Raw genomic sequence first — 26,874 nt, 5'->3', positions numbered from 1 at the left:
TGAAGTCTAAATTAGGATTTAGCTTAAGTGAATGTCGTGACAGAGATCCCCTAAAGTGAACTGATGTATTCTCATGGCTTGCTACCTCCGCTAACAGCCCAGACAGGAAAGCATCACTGCTCTACTAAATATAACCCACAGCCATATCACCCTGCAGCCCAAGACCGGTTGCCCACTGAAGCTAAGCAGGGTTGAGCCTGGTCAGTACCTGGATGGGAGACCACTGGTGAAAAACTAGGTTGCTGTTGGAAGAGGTGTTAGTGAGGCCAGCAGGGGGTGCTTACCCTGTGATCTGTGTGGGTCCTAACGCCCCGGTATAGTGACAGGGACACTATAGTCAAAAAGAACCGTCTTTCGGATTAGATGTTAAACCGAGGTCCTGACTCTCTGTCGTCATTAAAAATCCCATGGCACTTCTTGTAAAGAGTAGGGGTGTAACCCCGGTGTCCTGGCCAAATTCCCTCCACTGGCCCTGGTCTATCATGGCCTCCTAATAATCCCCATACACTTGTGCATCATCCAAGTGGAGGTGGTTGAGGAGAACCCCCCCCCCCCCCCCCCCCCCCCCCCCCCCACATGATTGTAAAGCGCTTTGGGTGTACAGCAATACACAATAAAGAGCTATATAAATGCATCATTCATTCATTCATAACACTATAGCGTTGAGTGCTCGGATTCACAATTGCTAGTCTATGAGGCTGCCTGGGAGATGTGCTGAAACAGAATCAGTGGTGCATCACCATCATATGACTTGAATTGGCCCTTTTGACCACCTCTCAGCTAAAAAAATAAAAAAATAAAAATAAAAAAGACAGCTGGAAGGTGCAGATGCATATCTCAAAGATAACATGCAAATAAAATGGGCCCAGTTGACTACATTAGAACACATTATTCTAAGGATTATTTTGATTCTTAAACAACTATTCTATACAGTTTTCCATATGGCCAGGGAGTTGTTAGATAGTTGCTAAGTAAGGAGATTTTAGTGTGTGTGTTGGGGAGGTTACTAGGGTGTTGCCTTGTGGTTGCTATATAATTGCCAAGGTGTTCAAAGTGGTTGATAATTAGTTGCTATGTGGTTGCAAAGATATTCAATGTGGTTACTAAGGAGTTTCTATGGTGTTGGAGTGGTTGCTATGTGGTTCTTATGGATTTGCTAGATGGTTACTAGAGTAGTTGTGTAGTTGCCACAGTCTTCTGGGTGGTTTCTATGGAGTTGGTGTTCTGGGTTGTTGCTTACAAGCCAAAGTAAAGAGCCTCAAACAACACTTCTGTGTGGTTGCTAAGGAATTGCTGTGTGGTTGCTAGAGTGTTCTGGGTGATTGCTAGGGTGTTCTGGGTTGTTGCTTACTAGCCAAGGTCAAGATCCTCAAACAACATTCCTGTGTGGTTGCTAGGGTTTTATGAGTGGTTGCTAAGTAGTTGCTACAGTATGTGGTTGCTAGGGTGTTATGGGTGCTTGCTATGTGGTTGCTAGCCAAATTCAAGAGCTTCAAACAACATTTCTATGTGGTTGCTAGGGTGTTCTGGGTGGTTGCTAAGGAGTTGCTATGTGGTTGCTAGGGTGTTCTGTGTGGTTGCTATGTGGTTGCTAGGGTGTTGATAGATGGTTGCTAGGGTCTTCTGGGTTGTCACTTACTAGCCAAAGTCAAGAGTCTCAAACAACGTTTTTATGATGTTGCTAGGGTGTTGTGGGCAGTCTATAAGGAGTTTCTATGTGGTTGCCAGGGTGTTCTGGGTTGTCGCTTACTAGCCAAAGTCAAGAGTCTCAAATAACATTTCTATGGGGTTACTAGGGTGTTCTGGGTGGTTGCTAGGGAGTTGCTAGATGATTGCTAGGGTCTTCTGGGTTGTCACTTATTAGCCAAAGTCAAGAGCCTCAAACAACATGTCTATGCAGTTGATAGGGTGTTCTGGATGGTTGCTATGTTGTTACTAGGGTGTTCTGGGTGTTTGCTATGTGGTTGCTAGGGTGTTCGCTAAGGAGTTGCTAGGGTGTTCTGGGTTGTTGCTTACTGGTCCAAAAGAGCACACACTTGAGCCTCTTTATATTCATAAAAAAGAAGCATTATTCATGCCAAAACATGTCCAGTATGAGTTACATATTGATGGATAAAAAGTTCCTTCCTATATTATCTCACTGAATATGTTGTTCCTCTTGCAGACATTACATTTGATAGTTAAATCCACTGCTAATGCCACTTTACATTGTTTTGCATTATTAGAATACTTAGAAACTGATGTAATGGTGTATTTGTGTCCTTATGTATGTGTCTTCGGGCATCTTCATTGCTTCTATTGAAATCTACATTTCCTCGGCCCCAGCGCTGTGCGGCCCTAGGCAGCTGGGATCTCTTGGCGTCTGTTTTTGTTATGTGACAAAAAGAGCATCTTTTTGTCATGGCTTAATAGCTCTCCCTCTTCGTACTTCTTTAAGGAATATATGATGGTAATCAGCATTTCTGCCAACGTGCTGTTGACAGAGGCATCCATCTGCAGTGAAGCGTAGTCTCAGCATCTCCTTACAGATCATTCAGAAAGAAAGAGAGAGCGAGAGAGACAACCATGTGTCGCATCCATAGCTATGTAATTATTCTCATTATGTCAAATCACCGTGCCAGAACAATAAACTGTGCTTTCATAAAAGGACCCCAAATGTCCATCTGCTCTATGTAGGTGTACACAAGTACATACAGGAAAGAAGCAGAATTAAGTGACAAGAGGAGACAAGAGCAAAACTGTCACCATGGTGAACCTGCATAAATAGAGATAAACTGAAGAATTTGTGTGTTATTTTTTAACTACTTTGAAGGAGACCTATTATGCCCCCTTTTACAATATGTAACATGTCTCAGGTGTCCCCAGAATGTGACAGTGAAGTTTCAGCTAAAAATACCCCACAGATCATTCATTTTGAAAATGCCTATTTTGAGTGGAAGCAGAAACACGCCGTTTTAGTGCATGTCTCTTTAAAAGCAAACGAGATGCTGCTCCCTGTCCCCTTTTCCAGAATAGGACTGTGCCTTTACAGCTCCGTCCTCCGATACTCTGCTAAAAAAAAACATTTGTACGGTTTTGCTTATCATGTCTGTTATGCTGAAATCATGCATTTTAAAGCCAAATTAGTTTTCAACTTCTGATATACGGTTTTCTGAGTGCACACATCCGAAGCACCTGCAAAGAAAGCGGGTGTCACACGGCATGTGAGTACTAAACTAAGTTCTCTTTCATGTTTTATTGTGCTTAAACTGTCAAATACACAAGTTTATGTTAAAGGGGTTATGTGATGCGATTTCAAGTTTTCCTTTCTCTTTGGAATGTTACAAGCTGATTGTGCATAGATAAGATCCCTGAAGTTGCAAAGACTAAAGTCTCAAAACCAAAGAGATATTCTTTATCAAAGTTAAGACCCTGCCACACCCCCCTAAAACGACTCGTTCAAACACGTGAAGATGTGGAAATATTTGCATAATGGAGCTCAAATGTTCACGCAAAGAAAGAAGGCGTGGTTTCAGTAACCACAGTAGTGTTGATGAAGCCATGTCAGGGAGACGCTGTGTGTTTCTAGATGAAAGCAAAAGCACTTTATTTGGCCTTCCGAAAGTGGATGCATTTAGGGATCATTAAGATTACTTACAACAGAACAGCAACGCATTTTATGGACGACCATTTCGTGAACCTAGGAGAGGATATAATTCTGACTTTGCTATGACAATCTGGCGCTTCTGAATCAGGAGGACTGTATGTTTTGTTATTAGTTTAAGTGTTTGCTATTGACAGTTTAAATGCAGAATTTTGTGCGTCGTGTGTATGTGTGTGTAAGAGAGAGAGAGAGAGTCACAGCGCGGCGTCGTTTGTGTCTGTGTGTGTGTGCTCACGTGTGTGAGCGGTCACACAATCGTGGCTTGTGTGCAAACACATATGAGCTTCATCACTGTGTCTGTCACGCGACTCTGTTCCCCTCTCGGCCTTGAACTGATGGTGAAACTAAGGAGATTATTTACTGTCTTTCTTTACTATAATTCTGAAAGGTGAAGCTCGCAATTATGGAAAGGGGCGTTACATTTCCGACGTGGCTTGTGGTGTTCGACCAATCACAATGCACTGTGCCAGTTGGCCAATCAGAGCAGACTGCATTTGTCGGAAGGAGGAACTTTGTAGAAAACGAAGCGTTTGAGAGAGACGGGAAATAGAGGACCTACAATATTGTACAGTATTTGAAAAATAATGTGTTTTTTGAACAAAACATGTCAACATATTCTGTTACACAAAATACACAAAACAATGATCTTTAAAAAAGCATCATATGACCCCTTTAAAACACACAAGAGTTACAAAAACAGGTGGTTATGTCTGTGAAGGTAAACAGCTGGGAAAGAGTTTGCATGTTTATATTAGGTCTGCATGACAGCAGCGTAATATACAGTAAATAAATCAATAAATCCATGCTTTCTTGTCTCCTCTGATGCTGGGACAGTGTTCTGTGCTTGTCAGTGCAGCCAAAGACAGAACAGTTAGCAGGCTTTGCTCGAACGTTCGTATAGCGTTAGAACTTGTACACCGTTGTCGCTTGCGAAAACACAATGGTGGCGCGTGGGTGGAAAGATGCAGATTAAGGGGCAGTAATATTATAATAAGATCCCCTTTCTACGTCACAGAGGGAGCGAAATCTGACACGCTCATTTTTTCAAAAGCTTGAAGCTAAAAATTTACTGGGTTGTTCTTCACGTTTTCTGGGTTGGTAAATGCACCGGGGACCCGATTATAGCACTTAAACATGGAAAAAGTCAGATTTTCATGATATACCACCTTCATTACAGGCCTAATAGTTCAGATTATTGGCAACACTTATCTTCTGCAATTTCATCTTGAGAAAACATGTTGAATACTATTACTGGCACTTACAAAAGTAGCGAATGGGGCCAATCAGGGCTAGTTCACCCAAAAAAATGAAAAATCTGTCACCATTTACTCATCTTCCACTTGTTCCAAACCTGTATGAGTTTCTTCTGTTGAATGCAAAAGAAGATACTTTGAAGAATGTTGATAACCAAACAGTTGTCGGTAGCCATTGACTTCCATTGTATTTTTTCCATACTATAGAAGTCAATGGCAATGGCAGTCAAATAATCTTCTTTTGTGCTCACTAGAAGAAAACAAACTCACATGTTTCCTGTTTTGAACAACTTGAGAGTGAGTAAATGATGACAGAATGGGGTGAACTGTCCCTTTAAAAACATTAAAATAGTGTTTCAATGGTGTTGCCACAATATGTTAACTATATGCATGTTAACATGGTGATTTGCAAAAATCTAGTTCCAGTTCCAAAACAACTTCTAAATATACAAAACTGATCACATTGAAGCAAAACAGGTTGCCTTCATGCTGATTTATGTTGGAGTACAAGTGATAGGAAACCAAACTAAAGTATTTTTTTTTTTCAAACATACATATCACAGCAGCTATAAATATAGAGGTGATTAAATTAAAGCTAAGCTTCTGCTTAAACAACCCAGGTAGTCTTTGAGTAAATCAATCAGAGTTTGGAAGGGCTGTCAGATTGTGATTTTGACCTCCTATGTGTGTGTGTGCACATGTTAGCATGTGTAGATGTCAGTAAGTCTCTGTTTATTTAAAGATTTACCAGTTACTGTCTAAACAGAATCTCTTGTGCCTGATGTCCCCATTGATTTTCTCAACCACGATAAACACTGAATTCTCAAAGAGGTCCAATCCGATGTCAGCATGATGGACTGCTTTGCCTCCCAGGCAGAGCAGAACTCTTTCAGTAACAGTGTAATTTCTAAACCAGGTTGAAACAGTAATGCAAAACCTTCTCATACCAGTGCATTTCTTGGGGCTGCCGGGACGCTTGCCGTGCATCCCTAACTTGCATCCGAAGTTCTCCTCCCAGAACTCTGCAAACCAAACGTTCCGTCGATTGTTGGACAAGGAGCGGCTTTTGAAGTATCTGTCAAAGGCTGGAAATAAGTAGGAAAGCATTGGAATTGGATTGGAATTGCAAGAGAAACATTCAATCAGAATTTATATACTAGAGGAACCTTTACCTTCTATGGATGCTCTTTTTGGAAGGATGGTAATGGCACCTTCTGCCACGCTTTCCTGCTGGACGACAGGAGATATTTTAGAGCCCCAGCTGTCCGATCCCACCCACAGGAAGTGACCTGTTTGGTTGTTGCGATTTGCAGCATCCAAGACACGTCTGAAAGATGAGCAAACAAAATAGGCATCCACATGTAAGCCAGTGAGGATAAAACCCAGGAACCTAACAATGTCCTTCAAGCAGGCCTGTTTGTTCTGATTTTCTGAGGTCAACAGTGTTCTGCTAGAACACTTAGAATTGGAAATTGGTCTGAAGTCATTAGCGTAATAGGCAAGCATCCAAAGGACATCATGTAATAGGCTTAGAAGGGCAACGGCTCTCGGGAATATGAGGACGTGATTTGATCCTGTGCTACAGGTACAAGAAATTCCATGCCAAAAATGACTGAAAAGTGTATTATGTTAAAATGAGTTCTCCAGGCCTTAGGCTGCACATTGTATGAAATAGCTGACTTCACCTGTTCTTGAGGTTTTCTCCTAAGAGCAATACTTACAGCTCAACTGCATCATCTTCAATTTAACTCTGTGAAAGTCCCAGTTAAATACTATCTGTGGTTTGTCCACAATTTCTAGCTTTTCAGCAGATCTGACTTAAAGACCCTATGAAGTAAAAATTGGACTTCTTATGGGTTGTAGTGGATTGCCAATGCATTTATTAACTTCTAGACCACCTAAATGCAAGTCTACTTCTAAAAGTTTCCACATATTTTATATATTCTTTCCCAAGTAAAATGACCAAATACACTACTGTTCAAAAGTTTGGGGTTGGTAAGATTTAAAAAAAATCTAAATAAAAACAAAAAAATCATAAGAAGTGTCTTATGCTTACCAAGGTTGCATTTATTTGATCAATTAAAACACATTTGATACAGTAAAACAGTAATATTATTAAATACTACAATTTAAATATTTTTTTTATTTTAATGTATTTTAAAATGTAATTTATCCCTGTGATGGCAAAGCAGAATTTTCAGCAGCCATTACTCATGATCCTTGAGAAATCACTTGCTGTATATATTGTATATATTATACTGTCACTGACTAGCAAGGCAAGTAGCAAATCATGGTTAATAGTTATGAGGTAACTAAAGCCTATTGACTATTTTAAAAAAGGGAAAAAATAGGAAAAATATCAACTCAAAAATTTGAGTGTGAACACTCTTTTAAGGTCCAGTTCTCACCATAACAACACGTTTTGCCTCAAACTCATAATTACTACTTATTAATAGTTAGTAGTTGTTAAGTTTAGGTATTGTGTAGGATTAAGGATGTAGAATATGGTCATGCAAAATATGTAGACTATAATAGCCAATACACTAGTAATATGCATGCTAATAAGCAATTAGTTACTGAAAATTCTTCTTATTTCTTATAGCCATATAGATAGCAAAAGGAGGAGCAAACAAAATGTTTAAATTGCTCATAAATCCCTTTTTAGGACTATTCTTTTTTCAGCATATTACCAGGACAGATTACCATTATTATGTATTAAATATACATCTTAATTGGAGGAAGGAAAGATATCTATTGATAAAGACACCTGATGTCATCTTCATTCGCAAACATGACGATGGCTCGAGCGCTGGGTGTCTCCAGTAGCCGCAGGATGATCTTGTCGAATTCTCCCAGTCTGGGCTCTCTGGGGATCTTCAGAGATTGAGCAATACACACACCGCCTGAGAGAAAGAACAGGAGAGAGAGAGAGAGAGAAAATTATAGAGAATAAGAGGAGGAAGAATGAATGATGCAGAGTGAGGAAAGGAAAACAGATTGGATAAGAGAAAAATAAAGGAAGAGATGGGATGAAATGGAAGGAAAAGGAAAGGATAATTGGATGAGACAACATGAAATGGAACAAAGGGAAGGGAAGGGAAGGGAAGGGAAGGGAAGGGAAGGGAAGGGAAGGGAAGGGAAGGGAAGGGAAGGGAAGGGAAGGGAAGGGAAGGGAAGGGAAATTGGATAACAATTGGGAAAAAATATATTTTTAGAGGAAATTGAAAGGAAGGCATGAGAGAGAAAGGAAATTATTTGGATAAAATGAATGAAACGAAGGGATGAAAGGAAAGGTAAAGTTAAAAGGAGGATGCAAAAGTATAACAATAAGAATTGGAAGAAATACATTTGATAAGAGGAAATAAAATAAAATAAAATAAAATAGAAGGAGGGAAGGGGTGAAAGGGAAAGGAAATTAAAATGAAAAGGAATAGGAAAAGAAAGAAATTGTATAAGAGGAAATGAAGTAAATAAAGGCAGGAAAGGAAAAGATAATGAAAGCAAAGGGAAAGGATAAGAGGAATTAGACAAGAGGAAAAGACATGACACGAAGGGGTGGGACGAAAGAAAAGAAAAGGTGACAATGGAGACAAAAGAAAGATGAATAGAAAAAAGGAAGATGACAGAAAAGATGATAATAGGATATTGCGAATGAAATTGAGTATGAAAGCAGAAGAGAGCGACAAAGAGAGAAAGAGAAAGACAGGACATGAGAAGGTCAGAAAGCACGGAAGGAAGGATGAAAACACAGAGGCGGCAACGGAAACTTATTCCATTATAAAACGGACAGGGATGCACATAGATTAGATACAGAGGGACCAGAAAACAACAAACAGATTCAGTGTTTTTCTCAGTGGAGTGAGGAAAGCATGTTTAGATTCAAATGATATGTGATAGCATCACCTTGCCCAAGGTGCCTGCGGGAACACAAGGTGATGTCAAACACGTCCTGGCTTATTTACTCGGCCTAATGCAATTCAGAAAGTGCATGACTCTGCACTTGAAAACCAATGGCCATAGTGTCATATCCACCCAAACGTACACAACAGCAATTCGGTTTCTGCATTCAGAGATGTCATGTCATCAAGATCTGATCAGGTCTTCAATATATGGCAGACAGTCTAACAGTCACACTAATGGAAGATTCGTGCTCGTTGTCTCTCACTCCAAAATAAACTATCTGCTCTTGAGGTCAATTTATTTCTTCACCTGCAACATCGTTTGCAGCAAGGAGCATTGATATGGAATCAGGCCACTGCACTGCGTAATGTGTGGCTATAATAACCCTCCATCTTGTCTCTAAGCCCTCCATTACAGCATTAGCACTTCACGGGTTGAGTTAAACACTTTAGTACCCCTCCAAATAGGCGCTCTTGCCACTACAGTCCATTTAATGAACGGCTGTGGTGGCCCCATCCCGAGAGCAGCTCAGGAAGCCATCATGAAGCCCAATTCACCCAAAGACAGTGATTATGCCGAATAGGTGTCCTTTCAAGGATAAGCGCCACCATTAATGCTTTCCTTAATGGTGGCTGTTTTGCTTTATAATCAGTTCAGTCATCATCATGTAATTGAGATGCTGTGCGGCGATAATGTCGACTGGCAGTGCGCCTTCATGGGGCACACTTCAAGATGTCATGTCTGACTTAAGAACGATGCTTATTAGGGGAAACAAGATGCAACCTCACAATCTTGCTGCCGCCCTTGGAAGAAACATCCATCTACTTTTCAAACCTTGTCGTACGTTGGGTTGAGGGGATGCTGGATCTCTTCCTATTCCTTTCATCTCAACAAAAAAGGTACAAAAGCTGTCACTGGGGAAGTACTTTTTTTTTTTTTTTAAAGGTACTAATATGTACACTCTTGGTCCCTTCAAGGTACTAATATGCACCCTTTAGCAGTAAATGAGGTATAAAGATGTATGCTTTTTTAAAGGCAACTGCCCCAGAGACAGCTTTTGCACCTTTTTTTCTGAGAGCATATGGCTCCAGCATTCCTGCAACCCTATGTAGGACAAGGTTTTGAAAACGGATGGATGTTCTTTTTGCCAAGTGTAGGCAGGGAAACACCCTGGACAGATGGTCCAGATTCACCTATGCTGCATGTGTTTGGATTGTGGGAGCACCCAGAGGAAACCTACGTCACGATATGGAGAGCATGGAAAGGCCACATAGAAAGGCCACCTGGTTTAACCGTGGGAAAAACTGAAGCATCCAGGGGGAGAACATGGAAAGGTCACATAGAAAGGCCACCTGGCTTAGCCGGGACTTGTACCAGAGACCTTTTGATTATGAGGTGACAATGCTACCCACTGAACTAAATTGCAACACACTGCTGCCAAACAGCCCATTTGTATTTCAAATTTGCGACAATTTCCCCAAAACACAGGGGTTTGAAAGAACATTATAAGTCACGAGGCACCAAATATGATGGTCCCCTCCCAACATATAAAGGCAACGGCATATAGAAGGCCTGTACTGTGTAAAAAAAGTAGCACCCAAAAGCCTGTAATTCCTAAATGAAACCTCAGAACTTGATGAATACAAAATGAGGTAAGAAGAAATTAGGTACAGAAGCATGCAAATTTTTGTTTTGGATATCGGGTGATAGGTGGGTGATAGTTATAAACACTATGGTTTAGCCATTTTAACCATTTCTATGGTTAGCTACCTGATTTTGGTGGTTACTTGCTTGTTAAATAATATTGTTTTTTTGTTTTGTTTTTTCACATTTTTTACACCATTTTTTTAAACTCTTCAATAGACCCTATAGCACCCCCTTGAGTTACCCTGGACTTAAAGGGATAGTTCACCCAAAGATGAAAATTCTGTCATTAATTACAAACCCTCATGTCGTTCCAAAACCGCAAGGCCTTTGTCATCTTCAGAACACAAACTAAGATATCTTGAAATCCAAGATATTTCTGATCCTGCATAGACAGCAGCACAACTGAAACGTTCAAGGCCCAGAAAGGTAGTAAAGACATCATTAAAATAGTCCATGTGACAATGATTCAACTGTAAATTTACGAAGCTACGAGAATAATTCTGTGTACAAAGAAAACAAAAATAATGACTTTATTCAACAATTTCTTCTCTTCCGTGTCAGTCTTCGATGCACGTTCACGAGAGTGTCACGACATGCGTAGCTTCATAAAATTAAGGTTGAAAAGCTTTAGGATTTCATCAAAACTATCTTCCGAAGCTGAAGGTTTTACAGGTTTTATAATATTGAACTGATAATGACTTATCAAAACAGGCTTCTCAAAACATGCCCCCAACTGTCATTGGTCAGCAAACAGTTTGCTCCACCCCCATCTCCCTTTATTGGTTGAGTTAATGTTGCTGTTGACCTGGTCAGGATATTTGAACAAATGAACAAAGTTTTAAAAATGCCACAGAGACAAAGTCCATACCACAACTATAGAAATAACAACAGAGGAACAATATCACATTTAGTGGTGTAAACAGGTCTTTAGAAGGCAGCTCCCTATTTTGGCAGTAAGTTTTGTAACAGCACTTACATTTTTGTGCAGGTGATGAGTCAATTAAGTATAGTTCATCTGAAGTTCATAAACAAACACTGCTTTATCGTTGCCATGTCGTTCACCTCTGAATCCGCTACACTCCAGGCTTCCCACCACTTATAAAATATTAATACAGGCCATGACACAAGGATCAGAGCACTCTGAATAGGTCGGCGACGATGTCTGGTAAGGAAGCTCATTTAAAGCTCCCGGTGTCAAATCCGCCCGAGGCATTAAGAGTTTGTAGTTGCATTAGTCACATCGTTGTGTGCGACAGTGGTACCACAGTCGCAATCTCAAACAATTTATCAGCGCCTGTGGCATCTTGTTTATTGTCAGCAGGCATGTCACTTGTTCGATAATATAATCAGACAACAACACGATCCATATCTCACATCACTCTACAGCGGAGCATCTAATAAAATTGGGTTTAAGATGTCTCTGTTTCTTTAAGCCTGTGTTTGAGTTCAAAATAAGAGCTGTGCAGGAACTAAATGACAGATTTTGTGTTTCATGGTTCATAGTAATTAAAAAGGCAAATGGTAGTGCTTCATTTAATGGCAGGAGCTGAGAAGCATTCTGGATGATTAATATTAAAAGTTTTGATCATTTTCCCATCAAGCTTAAAAGGCAACATAAATTAGCAGATTGTGCCAGCTGTGAGCTCAGTGCTGACAGTGAATTCAGTAGCTGCAGTGTGCACATACTACAAAATGTGTTTCAGTTCAATGGAAAGACAAACAGACACATCTTTCTGAAGATGGATTTAAAATTGTGTTCTCGAACTCATACAAAAACTAGACCTAAGGTCAAGTTTCTGTGTTGCACAGGTAAAAGGTTTTCAGGTTAAACTTTGGCCTGTAGAAGTTTTTGAACAATTTCTGAGATTCAAATGTTTGAATTTGGTGTTCAGATTTCTGAAAATTTGAAAATGTATTTTTTAAAATCTCAGTATTTGAATCTAAATTTAAAAAATGTAAAGTATATTTAATCTACCATATAAAAATACACATTAATAAAAAAAATACACAAAAAACTGTTCTGTTTTGTTTAATGTCAAATGTCTTTAATTTAACTGTACAAAAGCTAAAACTATAAAATACACCACAAAATGTAAAAAAAGATGTGTCTAAAATTCAATTCAAAGCAAATTTCTAATTAATATCATTCACTATAGCCAAGGTCAAATTTACCATTGTTTGGTGAATGTTTGCTGGCAAAATCCAGTCATTTCAATAGGAATCCAGGCAAATCACAAATATTGAGAGGGTGATAGATTTCCAAACATAGATTTTGCAATGGGTTCAAGGGTTTGAGCTTGGCTTTAAGGGCTTGGTTTATTATTTTTTTTTGCCTGTGAGATTTTGCCAAAATTTCGCTAATGTGTCCACAGCTCATTTTTGGCATTTTTATAGCCTCATATTCTCTCAGAGTTAATTTTATTTATTTGATGCACAATTAAATATCCAATATCAAACGACTGATCTATCATTACTGTTATTAGAAATCTTCAATATAACCAATATGGTTGCTATATATTTTGCACCCCTTAAGGTGATGATACACAGAGCATCTTTTTGAGCAATGTTGCCATCAACAGGCAACTGGGTGAGACACAGGACCCATGACCGATCTAAAGTATCCAGACAGAAATTTGTTGCCCATTCTCAATGGGAAAGTGCCCAAGCAATATTGCTTGGCAACATTGCTCAAAAAGTCACCACATGTATCATCACATTTACAGAAAATGCTTTATTTTTTTCTGTTTTGCATAAAACCTCTTAATACGAAGTTTCATTAAGTTCTGCTTTAAGACTGACAAATCTGCTAAAGATGAAAAGTTTCCCTTCATATCACAAATAACGCAGCTAAAAGACATTAGGCAGCTTTTAAAATATTAATACAATCAATGCCAAGTGCATTTTGAAAATAAATCCCACATTGAAGCCTTCAGATATCACAGACAAATTTTCTTTTCCACTGTTTACTGTTAATTTCATACAGCCTTTCAATATTTTGGCAGAAGCCAACCTTGTTCTGCTATCACACGGCAGAACAATGTCACCTTTTTCCTCAGACACGAGCACAGCCAGCGTCGCACAAAAAGTGCGCTGAGCGTGGGAGCAAGGGCTTTTGTGTTTCACACGCAAACCGTGGCAGCCATTAGTGGTGCGGCATGCTTAAGCCGACACAAATGCATACCACACTGAGCATGCGATGAAATGTTTGAAACTGGAACAAAAGCTTCTGTGGGAAGAGATACACTCGCATCTGTACAAAACACTGTATGTTATACCAAATGACTACAGTCACAGTCGAGATAATTAGCACAGAAAAAAAGTTCTGTGCTAATGCGTATAAAAGTCAGTTAAAAAGGTTTTTGGCTTTGTCATTGTGCTCTGTTCCTTTATCTGGTGAGTCGCCTCGGTAAGTACCATAAACACGCTGTTTCGATAGGTAGGCAATTCGTAAATATTACTCAGTGCGAAGCTGAAAACATTTTTTATAGTATTTACTAAAGGAAAAATGTGTCAATGTATTACATTTTAAATTTAATGACTCTAAGAATGTCTTGAAGTTTTAGCACATTTTCATTAAATACGTTACTGTACACATCTTTTCTTTTTTCTTCCAATGTATTTTTCAACATTAATCAAGAATAACTGTAAAGTGTTACATAAATATTTTAAATTAAAAACATACTATTTTGCCCCAAATTTTTGTGCGCTGTACTGAATATTGTACTATGTATTAAAGTATTGCATATTTCTTCTCATATACTTTTGAATCAGTTGTAAAGTGTCTCAAATCATTATACATTTCATTTATAAAACATCTGGCTATGTAGGGTTTGAGTCCCTATACCTGTTATATAAAAGGTCAATATTAATTATGGAAATGAATAGTAAAAGGTTAAAGATTCCTCTTTATTAGAAGTAACAGCCTACACCTCAGCTCATTTCTAACTACCAAAATCACTGGAGCAGTAATTGCAGAAAAACTCCATTCAAACTTTTCCAGGTATGAAGTTGCAAAGTTTATTGCCATGTAACTTGCAGTGTTGCCTGGGGGAGGCGGATCCATCCTTTGAAGAGAAACAGCGGTAGGTTTGTACTGTAGACAAAGAAACATCTCTGCCCGCTCGCGTCTAAGATCAACCTTTCCACAGTTAATAGCTGTAGAAAGACACGTTTGGACCGGAGGAGAGGGGCTTCCGTGCTATAAATGAATCTCTGCCACATCACACTGCATTAAGCAGAGGATGCTGACAGTATTCATTTGTAACAAGCCTGAAAATGTCATGGCAATCAGTTCAAAGAAATGTAAAATAACTGTTCGAAGATCTCTGCAAGTTTAATATCAACAACATAGAACAGAGGTTTTAATTGAACTTACGTCATTTAAGTATTGATTAGTAAAATGTTGTTGAGTAATACAGTATTTTGCAGTTAATTTCAGCTACAAATGACTGAGAATGTAAATGAACTCTCTACTTACATAAGAGTAAAATGTTGTTTATCCATGTAATTTTCATTTCAGTTCGCAAAGGGCTTGATTGACAGGCAATCTGACAAATCATGACACCGAATCTGCCATCTTGTCTGACATAAAAAATCAGACAGGAGATTAGATAAACTTTGAACTTCAACTTGAACAATGGTGTGCATCAATGTCTTTCCATGGTTTAAATAAAATACATTCCTCTGATGTTCATTCATGTATATTTCTCGCTTTAAGTAAATATGAAAAGACATTAAAGAGCCACAAAACAGTATTTATTATTTGAATTTCTTAAAAAAATTACAATTTGAAAACTGAGACCTTGTTTCATACCGTCTTGTCTGTCGGCGCGTTGTCAGTTTCCTCTTTGAGAACACGGTGTGTAGTGCGAGCAGCATGGCTTGTCGGGCATAGCAACAGTAACTAAGGGTTGAGGGTCAATCCCTTTGCTGGGAGTTTGATTGACAGGCGATTTGACCAATCATAAAGCCGAATCTGCCTGACATCTTTTCAGGTTAAAACAAGATGTTCATTCATGTTTATTTCATGCTATAACTAGTAAATATGAAAAAATGATCGGTTCACGTGCCACTTGAACTGAGGCGCTACAGAGATCTGTCATGACACATTAGAGCCACAAAACGCTATTTATTGTTTGGGTTTTTGCGAAAAGAGTCAATTAACAAACTTTATGATGTACCTTCAAAGTTATATAGTAATACGTTTGGTTATCAATTTTCATAAACACTATAAGAAATGTTGAAATACTATTTCCGTCTTTATACTTTAAATCTTCACATTTCAGTATGTTACAGTTTCTTTGTAATTATTTGAGAAATCTGAAAACTGTTTCAGAGTGAAACTATTTCAAAGTAAATCCTACACCATTTTTTCAGTGTAGCACACTGTTACTATTAAGGAAATGTATTGCATTTGTACTTTTAATTTCAGGGCAAAATGCTTGAAATTTTCAAGTAGTCTTCTATGTATACAATGTAAATAGTAAAGTATTGTTCAATATTAAAATATTGTATTCAATAATGTTGTATTCATAATATTCAATATTAAATTCACAACACTTTATGATGAATTGTTGTTCAAGAATAGTATTTCTGTAATTTGAGCAACAACTGACTGAGATTTCAAATAAGTCTCTACATATAAATTAATAGTAAAAAGTTGATTTATCAGTATTCACAGAGGACATAATGTAAAATTGTTATTCAAACTGTTAAAATTTTAAATTAACTATCACCAATAACATATGCGGTAGTAAAATGCTGGTCAGTATCAAATCCATAACACTTTTTGATGAATTGTTCTTCAAGAGTAGTATTTCTGTAATTTTAACAACAGCTGAGATTTCAAATAAGTCTCTGCTAACATACTAAATAGTAAAAAGTTTATTAATATTTATACAGCACATCATTTTGAATTGCTATTCAAAGTGAATATTCTGTACTTCAAAATGTAAAATAACTGCCTCACCCTGCATACTTAAATGTGGATTATGTTTAATATTTATAGCATATTACAGTAACGCATAGATTCAACACAGAGAATAATTCATTAATGATTGTGTCATTCTGCTATTACTGTACATGCATCCAAGTACAACTGAATCGTAAGCTTTCAGATGCCAAACATTAAGATTGAGGATCAGAAAAGCCTTAAGGTTCAGCTCGTCTTTGCATTCACCGCGTCTGGTGTTCTCCTTTGAGAGCCGTGCACAGCTTTCTTTACATTAGGGGAAAAATAAGAGGACAATTCGTTCCCATTACACGTCCCGGAGGACACGAGTGGGTGCAGAGACAATTTTCACCCAGGACGGGGTGTTTGCATAGCATTAGAATGACAGAAAATGCTTTCATGTGGTTAATACACAGCGATCTGCTCTTGACTGGTGTTAATGTCTTTTTTGAAGGCTTTGAGAGTTTGAATACATAACTAGTGCATTTAATATAATCCACGGTGACAATTCAAACACATGCCATGGACACATTTTTAAATATCCAACGTTATACCAACCCAGCGGTTTAAATAGATGCAATAAATATTGATGTTTTAAAGGCGTGTTCCCTCTCGCCTACTGCTTGCACATTTGCATTCAAATTAGATTACCTAACTTGAAGAAAAATATGGGGAAAGAGCTGTAGATAGTGATTTGAAAGAAGCTCTGCTGCTGAACCTATTGCTAGAGTGTTTATATGACAGTACAGAAAGAGAAACATCAAGAAACATATGTCAAAAAAGAATCAGCTTCTACAAGGTCAGGAACTGCTGCCTTGAGCAGAACTGAAAATATTTCTCTATATGCTGAAAAGCCGAACCAAAGCAGCCTTGCGAGCGGCATGTGTGTTATAATTGCGTTGTATTGATGAACTAAAAATGAAAATTTTCAGTTCTCTATGAAAATACACGATGGCAAATCTTTTATGCCACAATCAAAATGTCATTCCAACCACGGCAAGGAAGCATCACTTAGTAATCAAGCCATTTTTTTTTATTTTGAAGGAACTAAAGAATCAGTGAAAACACAAATATAACATGTTTTGAGGGCTGTCAATCAGTTCAGTTTACATTACAGGATGTGCTGATTAATCAATCAATCAATCAATCACAATTAAATGTTAATACATACTAAGAAAATCCCCCAAAATTTTTGATTGTCTTTTAAAAATATCATCAATAAACATGACTTTATAATATTTTTGTGCGTCTACTATAATATCTTAGCTTCATCACACAATCTATAAAGATTTAAAAGAGATCTTAACTTCCTAAATTTAAGCAGGTAATTTTAGTAGATAGCAACACTAGAAAAGAAAGGTTGATGCATTTAATACATTTTGTAAGCTGTCCAACCGATTGTCTTTAAAAGCTGAAGTGGACACCATCCTGCCATAAATGTAGCATTGCATTTGCGCATTTGCTGATCTGGTATCTCAATGCAACCTGTGCAACATTTGTCCTTGAGGTCCAGGTGTGGTGTGGCGTAGCACAGCCAGATGATGACCACGAGCATCTGTGACCCTGTGCCCACCCTTACCTCAGCAAAACATTTGTTACACAATTAAGGCCCTATGATTTCTACAATGCAGAAAATGCAGAGAGAATCACAGAATTTGGTAATAAAAATTGTATTTAATAATGCAGAATGTCACAGAATTGGGCAAATTTTGGATGAACAAATACAAAGGCTGTACAGTTCATCAGTCATAAATCAAATCACAATATGTACTAGTGTTCGTGAATATTAAAGCACAGAAATAGTGCATATAAAGTCTGCTTGTTCTGTCTCAGAGTGAATGAATTTTCGTCTATTAAACTCTTTAAAAATAAAGGTTCCAAAAGGCTGTTTCCACAGCAATGCCATTGAAGAAACATTTTTGGTTCCCCAAAAACCTTAGTGTGAACAGTTCTTAAAAAGAAAACCTTTTTCTTAGTGTAAAGAACATTTTAATAATATAAAGAACATTTTTACACTATAGAAAACCTTTTGTGCGATAGAAAGGTTTCATGGATGTTAAAGGTTCTTCATGGAACGAGATGCCAACCTGCCAAAAATGGCAGATGCCAAAAAAAAAAAACTTTTTATTAAGAGTTTACATGTACAGTACTCAAAGACACATGATGCTTGTGGTGTTCTCAGCCTCTGCTGTTTCACTATATGAGTACAGTACATGAACACACAAACTTCATCTCCAGAGCTGCTCTGAGAGTCACTTCATGACCAAATTAGGTTTAATTTTAAATTAATTTTTCATCCATATTTTAATTTAAACATTAAAGCTCCATTGTGTATTACTTTGTTTGGCAAAAAACACACACAACTTTTGGTTTCGTTTCAATAAAAGTGTCCCTGAGTGATCTGTCTCTTCACTCCCTGCTGTGACATAAAAGATAGTATTTTTGAAACTTAAACCCCTTATAGACGCTTCAAACACAAAAACTTAAACACTCTGGTGAGTGGCGCATGCAGACGCTATCAGTGGGTTTCGGACATCTTAAGTGGCGCTTCTGCGTTTGTCTTTATCGGTTGAGCTCATAAAGTGTTTTTGAAGTGTAATTGTCTTTGTGTGACAGGTTGTAATCCTCAGATGGCGCTCTGCTTTTGGGGGCAAAGGAAATAGTCCGTGAAGCACATTGCATTCTCCCTTATGTGCAACAGCACTGCGGCTGTCAGCCATTAATGAAACCATACAAAGACTTGTCACCTTGATTAAAACTGTCATCTAAGAACAATGATGCATACTGGAGCCATATATGCTGCTGGAGGGGGTTTGTGGAGCTGAATTGAGGCACATTTCATACAGGCAAGGAACATTAGCTCGAGATGCCAGTCACCTGAGGCTGCATTTTATGTGGCGCCCGACAGAAATGCTTCTCTTCTCGGCTCTCAACCTGACGATGAAATTTGTGCACGTCTTTCAGGTTCTCTAATTACACATTCAGGTGATACATAAACATGAAGGATTGATCGTTAACATGGGTATAAACATGAAAACATGCTTCCTTCAGAGGCCTATTCAAATCTGTATTGAACAATCAATCATTATATATTGCTATGTATAATTTTACAGGGTTCAGAGCGATTTTTCTTGTTGCTATGCAGTTGCTAGATTTTACCGGGTGATTGTTTACTTGTGTCTTGTTAACTAAAGCTAAAACTATTATAGTTTTCGGGAATTGATGTAAAGCTGAAATAAAATAAAATAAAAAATTATGAAAGGCTTAAAAAGACAAACAAAATAATAAATTTGACAAAATCATGAACAAGAAACAAATAAATGCTAATTCAAAATATTAATACTATAATAGTATATAAACAATACTAGAATAACTGTTGCATTTGGGTCAACTAAGAGTGATAATAAATAAATCATTAAAAAAATATATTTAAATCATACATCAAGTTATACTCAAATATACTCTTTGTATTCATGTTTTATACTATTTCTTTTACTAAGAGTCATTTTAATACAAATTTTCATTTTAATCAGTATTTTCAAAAAAAGCATTTAAATAATTGTTTCAAGGTAAAAAAAAAATATTTATCAGTTGTTAATTCATAAATTTCAATACATTTTTAGGTAGTCGCGCCACTTTAAAATCTTATAATCTTTTAAATCTTATTTAGAAAATAGAAAACAATGTGTACTGGTTATAAATGTGACATCAGATTACTTGGATTATAATATTGGAGTTCTGCAAGGTTCTATTTTAGACCCATAATTGTTTAGTATGTATGTAAATGATTTACCAAATGTATGTCCTCCAGATGTTGTTTGTCAAATGTATGCGGATGATGTTGTGTTGTATGTACATGCAAAAAGTCAACAACAGGCTGAACAGATATTGACTGACACTATGAATCAAGTTGCACAATGGCTTATCAATTAACGTTTACATTTTAATGTCAGAAAAACTGTTTGTATGTTTTTTACTAAAAGGCCAGATTATGATGTGAAAGCAGATGTATTTGTTCAGGAACAAAAACTTGAGGTAGTACATGAATTTAAATATTTAGGATTATTATTGGATTCTCAACTTTCTTTTAAAAAATGTGAAGAAAGTGGTAAATATAGCAAAATTTAATTTAGCGAATTTCAGATTTATTCGTTCAGACTAACGAAGCAGCAGTTTTATTCATGAATTCAAAGATCATTCCCCATATTGCATGACTACCTGGACTCAGACATGTAGGTCTTTTCTTAAACCAGTTGAAAGTATTTATAAACAAACTCTTAAGGTCTTGGATTAAAAAAAAAAAAAAAACAGTTTTCATCATTGTAGCATATTAACTAAGTTTTCTATTTTGAGTTGGGAACATTTGATTCAATTTGCTGATTTGGTACTTCTTTTTAGATCTTAAACGGTTTTGCTCCACCTGTTTTTAAGGACTACATACATCAGATAATGCCGGTATTAGAGATGATTGTAATGTGCCATTAAGAAGACCTACCTTTGGTCAATTATCTTTTGCTTTTACACATGAGTGGAATAGACTCCCAGTGGAGCTGAAAGAATTTAACAGGACACTGTGGTTTCTCGAAAAAGCTGAGAATATGGCTATTGACCCATCAAAATCGTGATCATTTACAGTGATTTACGGATATGGTATGGTAGTCTGTAATTTTGTTTTAATATCCTTGGTTTATTATTTTTTCTGCTCTCAAATTTTCTTGTTCTTAATTTGGTGTATTAATATTTTGCTTATATTTTCTTCCTGTCCTTAACATCAACCTGCCAAAAGGGACTACGGATGAAAATTAGCCAGTGTTGGCTAAATCTGGTGCATTTTACATATTGTATGTGTTATTAATGTGCATTGTCCCTGATTAAATAAATGCATTAAAAAAAGACATTACAACCTGAAGTAACTTTTTAAATTTTTAGCAAGTAAAACTAAAAATAAATAGTACATATAATATTTTGTAATTTATTTAATGCATTTTATATTATATTACATTACAAAGTATTACAACAAATCTAAATATTATAAAAAAATAAGAAATAATATTATAATTTGCATCTAAAAATTACTATTGCAATCTAATATTTGGGTCAAAATAAGAATATATATAAAAAAAACATGATATTTAATATTAGAAAAGTATTTAAATGCTTTTTACATTTTTTTACACTTTTTTCATCATGAATTGTTAATTCAGAAATATCTTTACTTTTTTTTAAGGGAGTAACCTTATTTCCTTAAAAATAATCAAAAAATACAATAATTAATATTCTGAATAAAAAAAAAAAAAAAAACATGCTCATCATACACAGTGTGTATTCATACCATTTTCATACCATTCATAACATTTTATGTATAAATGTTTAAATAAATGAAATAGACGGAAAACAAAGAGCAGACACCACTAATAACACTGTGTAGCTGTATTTAGCACAGTTCAAGGTTTGCAATACATTATACCGATTAAAATAAGATCGCCCATTGTGCAACAACTCCTTTGCCAGAATCAATCAGATGTGAAAACATCTGAGGCTGCACAATTGAACAAACAACAAATATTGATTAAGTAGCACGCTGCTATTAAACTGATACCCAGCATGTCATTATGCTGTGCTGTTTTCAGTGTTTGTTTAATTGCAACTCATTTTTCAGTCCTGCTTCAGTTCAACTAAAAATTGGAGGCAGCGACCATTTACCAGACGGAAACGATTCCCACCTATCATAGCGAACAAACCGTGACTGCTAAAACAGCTTAATAAGACGATCATCAGTCATACCTACAATTATTCACAAGGGAGTGATATATTATACAGAAAGAGCGGCTATCAAACATAGATTAAGAATGGAAAACTGTTGATGACAAATGATACTAAGCATTTCAAGGGCAAAAATGTATCAATCACACAGTATTTCAACTGTAATATCATATTTCAACATGCTGAAAAATAAAAAACAATCCTAAAACACATATATATGAAATGTTATTTAATGTTGCAGAAATGCAACCATCAATTTTTGGTAAAAGCACATTTGAATGATTTTCTTTTGGGATGAATTAGAACAGCCAGAAACCCAAATCACCTGGCGTCAGTGCCTGACCTCTGATATTCTCGTGTCTGAATGAGGGCAAACACTCACAGCCATGTTCTAACATCCAGTGGAAAATCGAGCCAAAAGAGTGTAAGCTCTTATAGCAGCAAACAGAGGACCAATTCCCCATTCCTGCAGCTCAATCAGAGTTTGGCAATAGCACTGGCAAAATCATGGGTTTGGATACGGATAAAATGTGATAAAAGCATCTGCCAAATGTATAAATGCAATTCCCATGGCTCTGAAATTAAATGTTCAACAAGCTCATGGAGCGTAGTGTTTGGGTATTTGCATATTGTTCTCCATTTATTTCCATAAGCCCAGCTGAAAAAAAAAAAAAAAAAAAAAAAAACTGAATAAAATAAAAATAAAAAAACTATTAATATTAAGAAATTATATAATACACTTTATTAAATGTATTTTATAAGTACATAAAATATAAATATACTAGTAATACACTACTACTGTATTCTAATATTTGCATCAAATAAAAATATATTAATATAAACAATATATTAATATAAACAATATATTATATATATATATATATATATATATATATATATATATATATATATATATATATATAAATAAAATACATTTGGTAAGAAGCATTGCTAGTAAATAAATTATAGTATATATAAAATTTAAAAAACTAACACACATTATGAAATAATTCAAATAAATAAATACACATTAATATATACAGAAAATAAGAACAGTAATAAATACAGTGCCCTCCATAAGTATTGGAACAGTAAAGACAAAATTGCTCTGTTGGCTGTGGAATCAAGGCATTTACAAATATGATTAAAAGATGAATATGAGACAAAACTACAGAATGTCACATTTTATTATTAGCCGTTTCAACTCATACATGTTTTATCAAATAAAAAGAACAGCACTTTTAGAGTTCATCCCACTCATTGATGTGAACATAAGTATTGGGACAGTTGAACATAAGGAAGATATAAAAGATTAAAAGCTATTATTTAGTTGCAGATCCCTTGATCACAATCACAGCAGTGAGTCTGTGACCCATAGACATCACCAGACTCTTGGTCTCATCCTTTCAAATACTTTTCCCAGCCTTTAATGCAGCCAATCCAAATTGTTGCTTGTTTTGGGGAGTTTCTGCCTTTACTCTCCTCTTCAGCTGCTGAAATTCATGTTCAATCGGATTTAAATCTGGAGATTGACTTGGGCAATCTAAGACTTTCCATTTCTTTGCCCTTATAAATTCCTTGACTGAACTGGCAGGGTGTTTTGGGTCATTGTCCTGATGCAATATGAAGCACTTCCCAATGAATCTGGTGGCATTTTCTTGAATATTGGTAGGCAAGATGGTTTTGTACCCTTCCAAATTCATTCTGCTACTGTCATCATACATTAAGTCATCATTAAAGTTGATGAAGTTGATTTCCTCTTTTCTTTTAGCATCCAAATTGCTTGCTTTTCTCACAAAGTCAGCTCCCTCATCTTCATCCTGTTTTGTGTGTTTCATCATCGAATGCAAGATTCATAATGCAGAAATAATGGGTATAACTGATACGACACATTCCCTGCTTTTAATATCTGAAGAATTAATGCAACAGGACACAGCTGATCACTTAGAAAGACCTGTGAGGCAACTGTCCCAATACTTATGCTCACATCAGATAGAGGGATGAAACTCTAAAAGTGCTGAACTTCTTAGATGGTAAAACATCTGTTGAATCACCCAATAATAAAATGTGACATTCTGTAGTTTTGTCTCATATTCATCTTTTAATCATATTTGTAAATGTCTTGACTCCACAGCCAATAGAGCAATTTTGTATTTACTGTTCCAATACTTTTGGAGGGCACTGTAAATAAATACATAAATAAGGTACCGTTTTATTTTAAGGTGTCCTTGTTACACATTACATGTACTATAATAATTACAATTGATTATGCATAATTACATGGACGTGACCATAAACCAAACCCTAATAATAACTCTATCCATATATATGTAGGTAATGTATAGTTACACTGTAACAAGGACACCTTACAATAAGGTATAACCATAAATAAATAAATATTTAGATTTCTTTATAAATATTTACACTGTACCATATGCAATGATGTTACATCAGAGCGATCGCGTGATAGGTGTTGCTTGTCACTGTCAGGTTGGCGGCGTTGTACTTTTCCACGTGCAAAAGAGCCCAGGGGGACACACAACCTTTTACCCCTTATGAAAATGCTAACGATAAATCTCATCATTGACTCATTGATCTCATTGTGGATGCATGAGAGATGACAGGAATACAGTATTCATGCAAGGTCTCAGAAAAGGCTTTCTTTGCAGCGAGACACGCTGAGGACAGAGCAAGATTTCAAGGCAGAGGCAGATGAAACCATAAACCGAGGCACTTATTTGTTTCCAGAGCTGAGTGTTAATGCATCTATTGTGGAATATTGTTGAAATAGTTTTAAATATTATATGCTTACATCCAGCAGAATCTCATATGCTTGTGTACACATTAAAACCGACACAAACCCACCAACAGAAGGAGAGAGAGAGTGGAAGACAGGCTGTCAAATTTCCACCGCAGGATGTGTATTGCCATTCATTTCCTTTTAAAAGTAATATTGAAACATTTCCTTTCAATAATTAACATCAGGCACGAAGCAAAAAAGAAGTTTTGGAAATTCCACAACTTTTTGACAGGAAGAGAGCGTGAGAATACATATCTGCCCTTCAGTGGAAATTAATAAGTTATAATCATTCTTTGAAATGTTGATATCAGGTCATCAGGGAAGGGAATTCTAAGTTATTTAACGGATCTGATTTCTCTTAACAATTCCAGTCTTTAATGGTTTCGATAATGATTCTTTTAGAATTTTTGAGCAAGAATTGGGCGGGGGGGGGGGGGGGGGGGGTGTAGATTAAAAGAACAAACGATCAGGAGAACAAAGTAGCATCAACGCACGTAAATCCATTTATTAACATTAAACCAAGACAAAGACTAAGGGAGAACTGAGGACTTATAGAGGGACTGGAACAAAGGAGCAAACAAGATGATTAATACAAAACAGGTGAATGGAATAAACGATGATTAACTAATGACAGGAACTGACCAAATAAGGACAAACAGGAACTAAACTGAAAAGTGACAATGAGATGAGTTAAGACATTCCTCAAAATGTCTTGTTTTATGTACTAAAGAAAAATAAAGTCAAACAGGTTTGGAACAAGATGAGCATCAGTAAATATTGACAGAATTTGAATTTTTGGGTGAACTATCCCTTTAAGTAACACACAGTGCAGAGCTGCATAGTCTATTCACTAAAAATAAACAAACCGGGATAAAACAAAATGGAAATCCAGCCAGATTCCATGAACACATTTAGGACTGTACGGCCATTGGGTGTCAAGTGGGACACTTTTGGCATTAGGTTAATGCCTGTAAGCCCTGATCTGGAATCTGTGCACAGGGGGGTGTTATTTTATTTTAAGTGTCCTGCTGCTACTCTCCTAAACTTGAAAGACTGCAGATTGCCAAATGTCATGAGAGCCGCTCTGAGTTCAGCAGGACACCAATCCGGAAGGATTCACGACTGAACGTGAGGATGAGAGGTGTCAGAGATCTCTCAAATGTTCTTAAGTGAAGCTTAACGGGTCTGAGAGACGATTTGACGCTTACTGCTCCTCCAAAATGAACAAAGATTTCTGAGAGAAATCAGAAGGACGCTGTTATACAGAATTTAAATCACAAGTAAATACTTAATAACAGGGAACATAAATTAAATTACTAAGCATTCTTCGACTTCAAAGCTCAGCGTTCAAAAAGCCCTTTGAATTTTCTGACTTTAATTGAACAACAGATGCGTTTCTAAGTCTCCCTTATTAAAGACAAACAAGTCATACTGTGAAAATTAGCTGCTGATTTTCAAGTTCATCCTTAAGAGAATGCTGACAACCTTTCATGACTCCGGTAATGGAGATAATAAAGCCCAGTCAAACAAGCCTTGTAAACTTAAAAGCTGCACAATGAAGCAAAAAGAAACGAACAGCCTTCATCTTCTATGTAAGTAGCCAGCTAGGTAAACTGCAGACACACACGGCTGAGCAAACAGGATGCTAACAAACTGATTGAAAGTTTGATAATAGCCAACAGTTTCACACAAAATTCAATCCAGCATTTCTAACATTTAAAGGGGTCATGAACTGAGAAACCAAAATTCCCTTGATCTTTTGACATATAAGAGGTCATTGTACTATAAAAACATATATTGTAAGTTTCAGAACTCAAAATTATTTTATTAGTCTAAAAACAGCTTATATTGAAGCCAATCTGCCAAAACGACAGCTTTTGGAATGTTCTACTCTATGATGTAATAGTGCGGATAAGCA

At 36.5% G+C, this 26,874-nt stretch overlaps 1 protein-coding gene across 1 annotated transcript in view; it reads right to left on the bottom strand.

Annotated features, from left to right (window-relative positions):
• grm8b (glutamate receptor, metabotropic 8b) overlaps nt 1-26,874 on the bottom strand; it is a 151,388-nt gene that overhangs the window by 44,884 nt on the left and 79,630 nt on the right. Inside the window, exons 4-6 of the mRNA XM_079414706.1 lie at nt 7,664-7,799; nt 6,069-6,223; nt 5,844-5,981 (exon numbers count right to left, since the gene is read on the bottom strand). Of these exons, the coding sequence (XP_079270832.1) occupies nt 5,844-5,981; nt 6,069-6,223; nt 7,664-7,799 (429 nt within the window). The remainder of the gene's footprint in view (nt 1-5,843; nt 5,982-6,068; nt 6,224-7,663; nt 7,800-26,874) is intronic.

The sequence above is a fragment of the Barbus barbus genome, assembly GCF_936440315.1.
Source record: "Barbus barbus genome assembly, chromosome: 50".
Lineage (NCBI taxonomy): Eukaryota > Metazoa > Chordata > Actinopteri > Cypriniformes > Cyprinidae > Barbus > Barbus barbus.
The sequence above is the reverse complement of the archived record's forward strand: the minus strand, read 5'-3'. Positions and strand labels throughout refer to the sequence as shown.